The sequence below is a fragment of the Nematolebias whitei genome, unplaced genomic scaffold (assembly GCF_014905685.2).
Source record: "Nematolebias whitei isolate Nwh7 unplaced genomic scaffold, NemWhi1 Nwh_scaf_549, whole genome shotgun sequence".
In the NCBI taxonomy this organism is placed as follows: domain Eukaryota; kingdom Metazoa; phylum Chordata; class Actinopteri; order Cyprinodontiformes; family Rivulidae; genus Nematolebias; species Nematolebias whitei.
Genome location: NW_023619094.1, coordinates 1 through 9,258, shown reverse-complemented (window position 1 = coordinate 9,258; position 9,258 = coordinate 1). Strand labels below are relative to the sequence as shown.

Genomic DNA, 9,258 nt, shown 5'->3' with positions numbered 1-9,258 from the left:
GACCACCCCAAAATGTGAGATGAGTGGTGATGGGTAGGGGTGTAACGGTACGCTAAAATCACATTTCGGTTCGGTTCATTTTCGGTACAATAAAGACCAAAATAAAGACTTACAAAATGTTTATTTTAAAAATCTGCCAAGTAAACAAGTTCAGTCATTACAGACTTCTTATCTGGAGGTGATCTGGTGAATGAACAAGACTCAGCTACTGTCATCCTCAGACTGCAAATAACACAGAGATAAAAAAAAATGAGTTAATAGGATTATAATTTTAAATTAAAAGTTAATTAGATCACAATAATACATCTTCTTGCACGGTCATCATATGACGTTTTTATTTATTTATAAAATGTATTAATTTTTTAAAAAACAAAAGCAAAACATTTCAATAAACAATAAGAAATGCAATCACAAATAAATGAAAGGCAGCAGAAAGAAGAAAAAATCTTATATCTGCCCCTTTTTTCAAAAAATTAATTCAAACAATAATAGTCTTCAAATAACAAAAAAAATTAAATAACTCCTTCTTGAGCAACTATTCATACAAATACACATTAAGCTATTTCATATTTTTTTAACAAACCAACTTTGATCATTCTTTTAAACATACTCATTGATCTTACATTTTTAACATCACTCTCCAGATTATTCCATAATCTAATTCCTTGGATTGAGGTAGACCATTCCTTCAGATGAGTTCTAAATTTAGGTTTCATGAAGATTTCCATCCCCTTAAGATTATAACAACTCTCTCTTTTAACAAAATTTAATTGGATATTTAAAGGTAATGTGTTATTATGAGCCCTATACATAACTGATCAAACATTATAATTACCAAATCATGGAACTTCAGTAAGTTCCATCCATCCATTTTCTTCCGTTTATCCGGGGTCGGGTCACGGAGGTAGCAGCCTAAGTAGGGAGGCCCAGACTTCCCTCTCCCCAGCCACTTGGTCCAGCTCCTCCGGGGGAATTGCGAGGCGTTCCCAGGCCAGACGAGAAACATAGTCCCTCCAGCGTGTCCTGGGTCTTCCTCTGGGCCTCCTCCCGGTGGGACGTGTCCGGAACACCTCACCAGGGAGGTGTCCAGCAGGCATCCTAACCAGATGCCTGAGCCACCTCAACTGGCTCCTCACGATGTGGAGAAGCAGCGGCTCTACTCTGAATCTCTCCCGGATGATCGAGCTTCTCACCCTATCTCTAAGGGAGAGCCCAGACACCCTGCGGAGAAAACTCATTTCGGCCGCTTGTATCCGTGATCTCGTTCTTTCGGTCACAGCCTAAAGCTCATGACCATAGATGAGGGTAGGAATGTAGATCCATCGGTAAATTGAGAGCTTCACCTTTTGACTCAGCTCTCTCTTCACCACGACAGACCTGTACAGCGCCTACATCACTGCAGACGCTGCATCTATCCGCCTAGCGATCTCGCGTTCCATTTTTCCCTCATTTGTGAACAAGACCCCAAGATACTTGAACTTTACTTGGGGTAGGACCTCCTCCCTGACCCGGAGAGGGCACTCTACCCTTTTCTGGCTCAAGACCATGGCCTCAGATTTGGAGGAACTGATCCTCATCCCGGCCGCGTCGCATTTGACTGCGAACCACTCCAGCGAAATCTGTAGATCACGGTCTGATGAAGCCAATAGGACCACATCATCTGCAAAAAACAGAGAAGCGATCCTAAGGCGACCAAAACGGATCCCCTCAACACCTTGGCTGTGCCTAGGAATTAAGTCCATAAAAGTTATGAAACAGAATCGGTGACAAAAGGGCAACCTGAGTCCAACTCTCACCGGGAACAAGCCCGACTTACTGCCGGCAATGCGGACCAGGCTCTGACACCGGTCATACAGGGACCTAACAGCCCGTATCAAAGGGCCTGGGACCCCATATTCCCAGAGTACCCCCCACAGGGTTCCCCGAGGGCCGCGGTCGAACGCCTTCTCCAAGTCCACAAAGCACATGTAGACCAGTTGGGCAAACTCCCACACACCCTCCAGGACCCTGCTGAAAGTGTAGAGCTGGTCCAGTGTTCCACGACCAGAACGAAAACCGCACTGCTCCTCCTGAATCCGAGGTTCGACTATCCGACGGACCCTCCTCTCCAGAACCCCCGAATAGATCTTACCAGGGAGGCTTAAGAGCGTGATCCCCCTCTAGTTGGAACACATTCTACGGTCCCCCTTTTTGAATATGAGGACCACCACCCCGGTCTGCCAATCCAGGGGAACTACCCCCAATGTCCACGCAATATTGCAGAGTCGCATAAGCCAAAACAACCCTACAACATCCAGAGCCTTAAGGAACTCTGGGCAAATCTCATCCACCCCTGGGGCCCTGTCACCGAGGAACTTTTTAACCACCTCGGTGACCTCAGCACCAGAGATTGGAGGGCCTGACACAGAGTCTGCAGGCTCCGCTTCCTCAGTGGAAGACGTGCCGGTGGGATTGAGGAGGTCTTCAAAGTATTCTGCCCACCGACCCACGACATCCCGAGTTGAGGTCAGCAGCACACCACTCCCACTATAAACAGTGTTGGTGGCGTACCGCTTTCCCCCCTGAGATACCAGATGGTGGACCAGAATTGCCTCAAAGCTGTGTGGAAGTCATTCTCCATGGCCTCTCCGAACTCCTCCCATGCCCGAGTTTTTGCCTTAGCAACCACCCCTGCCTCATGTCGCTTGGACTGCCGGTACCCATCAGCTGCTTCCGGGGTCCCACAGGCCAAAAAGGCCTGATAGGACTCCTTCTTCAGTCTGACAGCATCCCTCACCGACGGTGTCCACCACCGGGTTTAAGGGTTGCCGCCGTGACAGGCACCGACAACCTTGCGGCCGCAGCTTCGGTAAGCCGCCTCGACAGTAGAGGCACAGAACATGGCCCACTCTGACTCAATGTCCTCCTCCTCCCCCGGAACATGTTCGAAGTTCTCCCGGAGGTGGTAGTTAAAACTCCGTCTCACAGGAGACTCTGCCAGATGTTCCCAGCAAGCCCTCACAACATGTTTGGGCCTGCCAGGTCTGACCGGCATCCTCCCCCACCTTTGGAGCCAACTCACCACCAGGTAGTGATCAGTGGACAGCTCCGCCCCTCTCTTCACCCGAGTGTCCAAGACATGTGACCGCAGATCAGATGGGATGATGACAAAGTCGATCATCGAACCACGACCTAGGGTGTCCTGGTGCCAAGAACATATATCAGAATCAGAATAAACTTTATTGGCATTGCACCGAGATACAACGCGAATATGTACGTACAGTCGTCCGAAGATGGGCGGAGTGCACGAAGCTGCGGCTAAAATAATTAGCGCGGCCTTCTTATTCTTATTCAGAATAATATTTTGCTTAGATAAGAAAAGGAAAGAAAACATGAGGAGAGACGGTATAAAAAATAAAAAAAAAGATCTCTCACACCTTGTCCTAGACAGGGCACAATTTGAGGCATCAAAAAAACCTACCACAGCAAAGCAACATAAACAGACGTTATACATGAACATATAGGCGGTGAAAACATTGAATTTTTAAGGGAAAGTCGTAGCATAGTCCAGAGCCCCCCCTCAGCCATTGTCCAGATAAGAGGTGACGTTCATCTTCAGCTCAGTTGAGGTTCTGTTACATGTCCACGGCCTTGGGGGAGGGAGGGGTGAGGAAACAGTCAAAGCATCTTTGTTGTTTTCTGAACATTCCAGGAGGAGTTGAGATAAGTCCGGCATCAAGGCCACAGTTTGGGTCAGGCAGAACTCGTAATTGTTGTTTCTGCCTTTAAAGTCTCGCTGGTACATATTCTCTGATGGAAACTCCAAAACAGCCGAATTGATCCTTTACTCCAAAAGTCGAGCTCACAGCTTCTCCAGATTATTCCACCATTCATGAGTGCTGCCAGGGAGAACACAGTCCTGATAACAGCTGCTCCAATTCCCTGTCACAGCTCCACATTCAATCCGAGCACTGTCAAGCTTCAACACCTCCACACGAATTTGTAGACAACCAGATTCCACCAATCAAACAGTAGAATCTAGTTGTCATCATGAATCCAATTTGTCCTTCGGAGTTCAGAGTGTCCTCCTTACCCTGACTCCTGTCGGAAGAAGTTGATCGATTTTGTTGAGAGACCAGCTGATCCTTCCAATTAAGAGGTATGCAGGAAAAAAAAGAGAGGCTTTTTAAGGGTTCACAGGACAAAAGAGCGCAGCAGGGAAGCGTGTGGGGGGGCAGAGAGGGAAAACACATCTGGTTTCACCGTAGAGTAGCAAGAAAAAAAAATGGACATATGGACACCCTTATGCTTGAACAAGGTGTTTGTTATTGACAATCCATGACGAGCACAGAAGTCCAACAACAGAACACCACACGGGTTCAGATCAGGGGGGCCGTTCCTCCCAACCGCACCCCTCCAGGTCTCACTGTCATTGCCCACGTGAGCATTGAAGTCCCCCAGCAGAACAAGGGAGTCCCCAGGAGGTGCACTTTCCAGTACCCCCTCCAAGGACTCCAAAAAGGGTGGATAATCTGAACTGCCGTTTGGTGCATAAGCACAAACGACAGTCAGAACCCGTCCCCCCACACGTAGGCGGAGGGAGGCCACCCTCTCATTCATCGGGGTGAACCCCAACACACAGGCACCAAGTTGGGGGGCAATTAGTACGCCCACGCCTGCTCGGCGCCTCTCACCAGGGGCAACTCCAGAGTGGAAGAGTGTCCAACCCCTCTCAAGGAAACTGGTTCCAGAGCCGTGCGTAGAGGTGAGTCCGACTATTTCTAGCCGGAACCTCTCAGCCTCACACACCAGCTCAGGCTCCTTCCCCACCATTGAGGTGACATTCCACGTCCCACAAGCCAGCTTTTGTAGCCGAGGATCAGACCACAAGGGTCCCTGCCGTCGACCACCACCCATCCCAAATTGCACCCGACCCCTTTGGTCTCTCCCACAGGTGGTGAGCCCATGGGAAGGGGGACCCACGTCTCCTCTTCGGGCTGTGCCCGGCCAAGCTCCATGGGTAAAAGCCCAGCCACCAGGCGCTCGCCCGCGTGCCCCACCTCCAGACCTGGCTCCAGAGTGGGGCCCCGGTGACCCACTCCTGAACTTCAATAAGTTCAGACGATAAAATAAAGTACTTGATGGATGACTGAAATGCTTCCTGGTAATAATTCTTACAGCTCTTTTCTGTAAAACGAAAATAGGATTTATAATTGTTTTACACGCTTTCCCCCGAACATCAATACAATAGATTAAGTGTGGAACAATGGTTGTGTTATACAACATATACAGAGCTTTATCATTTAATAACTCCCTTACTTTTTAAAGTACATGTTCCTGTTTTTAGTATTTTACACCGTTTTATCCATCCATCCATCCAACCATCCATCCATCCATCCATCCATTTGTTTTATATAATTTATTTACTTTTCATTGTATATGCTTTCATCTGAATGTTTTTTGTTGTCTGTAGCTCATCTGTGTTCTTTATTGAAATCAGGTCTCTCTTGTAAATGAGTCCTTGTGATTCATTGAGACTAACCTGTAGAAATAAAGGTTGAATGAATAAATGAATGTGTCCGAGCAGTTTCTGTTCCGTCCTCCTCACCTTTGTCTTTGTGTTGTTCTTCAGAGCCCGATGTCTTCGCTCTGGGTGAGATGGTGACTCCTGCACATGCCCAGAACATCCTCTACTGCGTGGCCAGCAACTTCCTCGAAGTCAAGCAACTGGCAACATCGTTACTGCAGCAGGTTCCTGCATCTGCGGTTGGACTGCAGGTGAGTCTAATAAACTCCAGGTGAGTCTGATAAATGAGTCTGATAGACGGGTGGAAATTAAAAATTTTCGGTGGGGAATTTTTTTTTACCTGCCACTATTTTTCTTTTTTGTGTGTAACACTTTCCTTTGGTTACAAACCCCACCAGTACAATCAGATTATATAAATCATATGATTTATTCTTAACTCGGTCAGAAAACATTTTCAGTAAAGAAGTTTACCATACATATGTACTTGGTCTGATTTAACGTAGCACATCATGTGCACCATGATAGCATCTCTCTCAGTCTGCGGTGGAGGCTGGAATGGAGAGGACGAGGTCCACCAAGCTGAGCACATCGGGGCACTGATGCTGTAGCATTCAGTTCATCTCAGGCCAAGCTGTAGAATGGAGAGTCACCCTTTGGTACAAACATTTTTTTAGAATCATCCACTGGTCTGGGATGAGATCAGTTGTCACTCATGAGGCTTGAATGACTTGTCAGGTCATCTACCTCTGCCTCCCCAAACTCTGCAGAAAGACACAAATAGTCCCACAAATATTTAGTTATACTACATGGATCACCAAATGTGTAAATTATTTTAAAACTGAAAAATATTAGGACAAACTATATACCTTCAGAGTATTGTGCATCAGGCCAAGATTTCAGGTCCACCAACATGGTTCCATGAAGAACCCAGGAATTCTTCAGCAAATCGGTTCTGCAACTTCTCACACAGACTGTCCAGGAGATGGATCTTTGCTTTCCTTACTGAGCTTAAGACCTTCTCATTCCACTGGTACTGGTCCATGCAGGCTGCCAGTTTGGGTCCAGGCCTGTGGTGGATTAGTACTAGGGATGGGTCCGATCCGATCCAGTATCGGTATCAGCCTCTGATACCAGCATAAATTACGAATTGGATTTTTCCGATCCATGATGGATGTTGGCTTCAAACTATGGACTGGATTTCCTGAACGGCGGCGTGTCTCAAGAACCCAGAGTAATAAGACCCGCCTCACATTCAGGAAATCCAGTTCATAGTTTGCAGCAGCTACAACGTGAGAACTGAGTTAGCAGCACTGTGGCTAACCGCTAACAAACTTTTCATCTAAACATGTCGCTGTGTGGAAGTATTTTACACTAAACACCACAAGACAAGACAGCAACGTGCACTGTCTGCAGAGCCACAGCGCCACATTAAACCACGTTAAAGTTAGTTTTACAATGGACATTGGAGCTCCGGGGCTTCAGCGGGCGCTGCTCTTTGCTCAACCCAAAACAAGCGACTCGACCCCGGCCAGCCTCGTCCACTCTGCCCCGCTCAGTCTGCCCGTCTCTGAGGAGGGACAGACTGAGCGGGGCTGACCCAGATCAGACTGCCTGCTTCGGACTGAACAAGAAGAAGACGTCGCTGAAACCACGGAGCTCTAATGTTTACAGAGAAGTTGATAAACTTCATAATTAATGACCAACCACTATCAGTTGTAGAAAACAAAGGATTTCACAGTTTGATACTTGCAGCCAAGATCTAGTTTACCCTCCAGGAGATATTTATCAGTACAACAGGAGACAATCATAAAAAACATGATTTGAAAATTATATTAAAAATAAAAACAGCTACATTATAAAGTGATGTAAAATACTAAAAACAGGAACATGCCTGTTGGTTTATGCCAAGTGTTTGAAGACATTTAACATTTTATTTAATTTAATTCATTTATACATTCATTTAAAAGAAACAAAATAAAAATTTTTTAAAAATCATCGAAAATAAAATATTGAATGAAAAGAGTGCAGAAAGAAGAAAAACAATTCTTATATCTGCCCCTTATTTAAAAAATATAAAATAACTTTAAACAATTACTTAAATTAATCACTTTAATATCCACTTTAAAACTAGGAATAAAAAGAAACATGTTTTGTGTTAGCAGGATTTAATTCTAACTTTAAAACTTATCCAACATTAATAGAACTTACCTCAAGTTGCCTTTTTGGACATGCATGCATAGATTTGTACAAATTGTACTTGAGAGCAGATTATTACAGCCTCATATAAAATCAATGATGATCATGATATCGGAACTGGATCGGTATCGGCCGATATCTAGATTTAGGTATCGGGATCGGATCGGAAGTAAAAAAAAAAGTGGCTTGGTGCATCCCTAATTAGTACACTAAATTTATAATAGAAAGTCCTGGACAACTTCATATTTTGCATTAACTGTCTGGACTTCTCACCTTATTTTGTATTTTGCCGGCACTGACTGAGTAGAGGTGAGACATCCGTACACTTCAGCCAGGTGCTGCCTGTCTATATTCCCTGCTTTTCATCTGAAGGAGAAAAAATATTATATAGCATCATCTGATTTTCCACATAAACTGCGATAACTTTAATTGCAACACCAAAATTACTGTACAGTCTTGTTGTCAGCAGCAAACTGGTTGATCCACTCTGAGAAGGTGCTATTTAAGAGACTGAGCTGAATACAGCACCTCAGACTGAGGAAGTCTCTTGGATGAGAGACGAAACGTTTCTATATTTTTTTGCTTTTTTTTTTTTTTTTTTGAATGTCCAGAGGACCAGATTGAACTTTTTTGGATTTTTCTACCTGGATTATTGAGCATGCATTAGGATACTGTACAGTCTTGTTTACATACACTGATAAAGCGTTGCTACTTGCCAGTACTAACACAACACATTGTGTTACTGTAAGACTAAGGTAGCTAACATTATGATACATGCTTAATAGTAATCAGATTACTTACTTGCAGAGCCATTCATAACAGTACATTCAGCTTTTCATGCTGTTTTCAGCTGCTCGGTGCACTCAGCAGCAGTTTTCTTCTTGAACGATGCATTTCACCTTGTGGCATTTAGATGCTTTGTGGTCTTTGATGGCCTCTAATTTCTAATTTTTTCTGCCTACAATAAGGTTATTATTAGTCTAACTGGAGAGCTCGTTCTGCCAACAGCTGGAACAAAACGCTGACTGGCTGCTCTCATCAAAAACGAGACAGTCACGGAACTTGCCATTGTCATTTCTTTTCCATTTTTCGTTAAAAAACAACCCACAGTTTATCCCTCAACTTCTCTGGAGAAAGGTTTTTGTTGTCTGCAACCTACTTAACTCCCGAAATGTAACGCCACATTGATAAAGACTAAAGCTACTGTTTCCTCCTTCTAATGGCAATTAGAGCAGACTAGCAGCAACTCAGGCACATTGCTGCCCCTATAGGTCAGGGGTACATATTTAACTATTTTTTTTCTTTTCAAATTGCAAACCTGCCACAGTGGCTGGTGCGTTGTTCAAATTTACACGCTACTTCAAAATTTTTACCCGCCCTTGGCCAAAGGTGGGTGCTAATTTCCATCCCTGTTGATAGACTTCAGGTGAGTTTGATAGACTCCACATGAGTCTTAGGAGCTCTAGAAGAGTGATGGACTTCAGGTGAGTCTGATAGACTCCAGGTGACTCTGATAGACTCCACATAAGTCTTATGAATTCTAGAAGAGTGATAGA

The 9,258-nt window shown here is 44.8% G+C and overlaps 1 protein-coding gene across 1 annotated transcript in view; it reads left to right on the top strand.

The window, feature by feature from the left end:
- Positions 1-5,757, top strand: part of LOC119429340 (thyroid adenoma-associated protein homolog) — a gene marked incomplete at its 3' end in the record, with an annotated part of 8,224 nt that extends 2,467 nt beyond the window's left edge. The window contains exon 6 of the mRNA XM_037696988.1: positions 5,612-5,757. Coding sequence (XP_037552916.1) covers positions 5,612-5,757 — 146 coding nt within the window. The remainder of the gene's footprint in view (positions 1-5,611) is intronic.
- Positions 5,758-9,258: the final 3,501 nt, after the last annotated feature.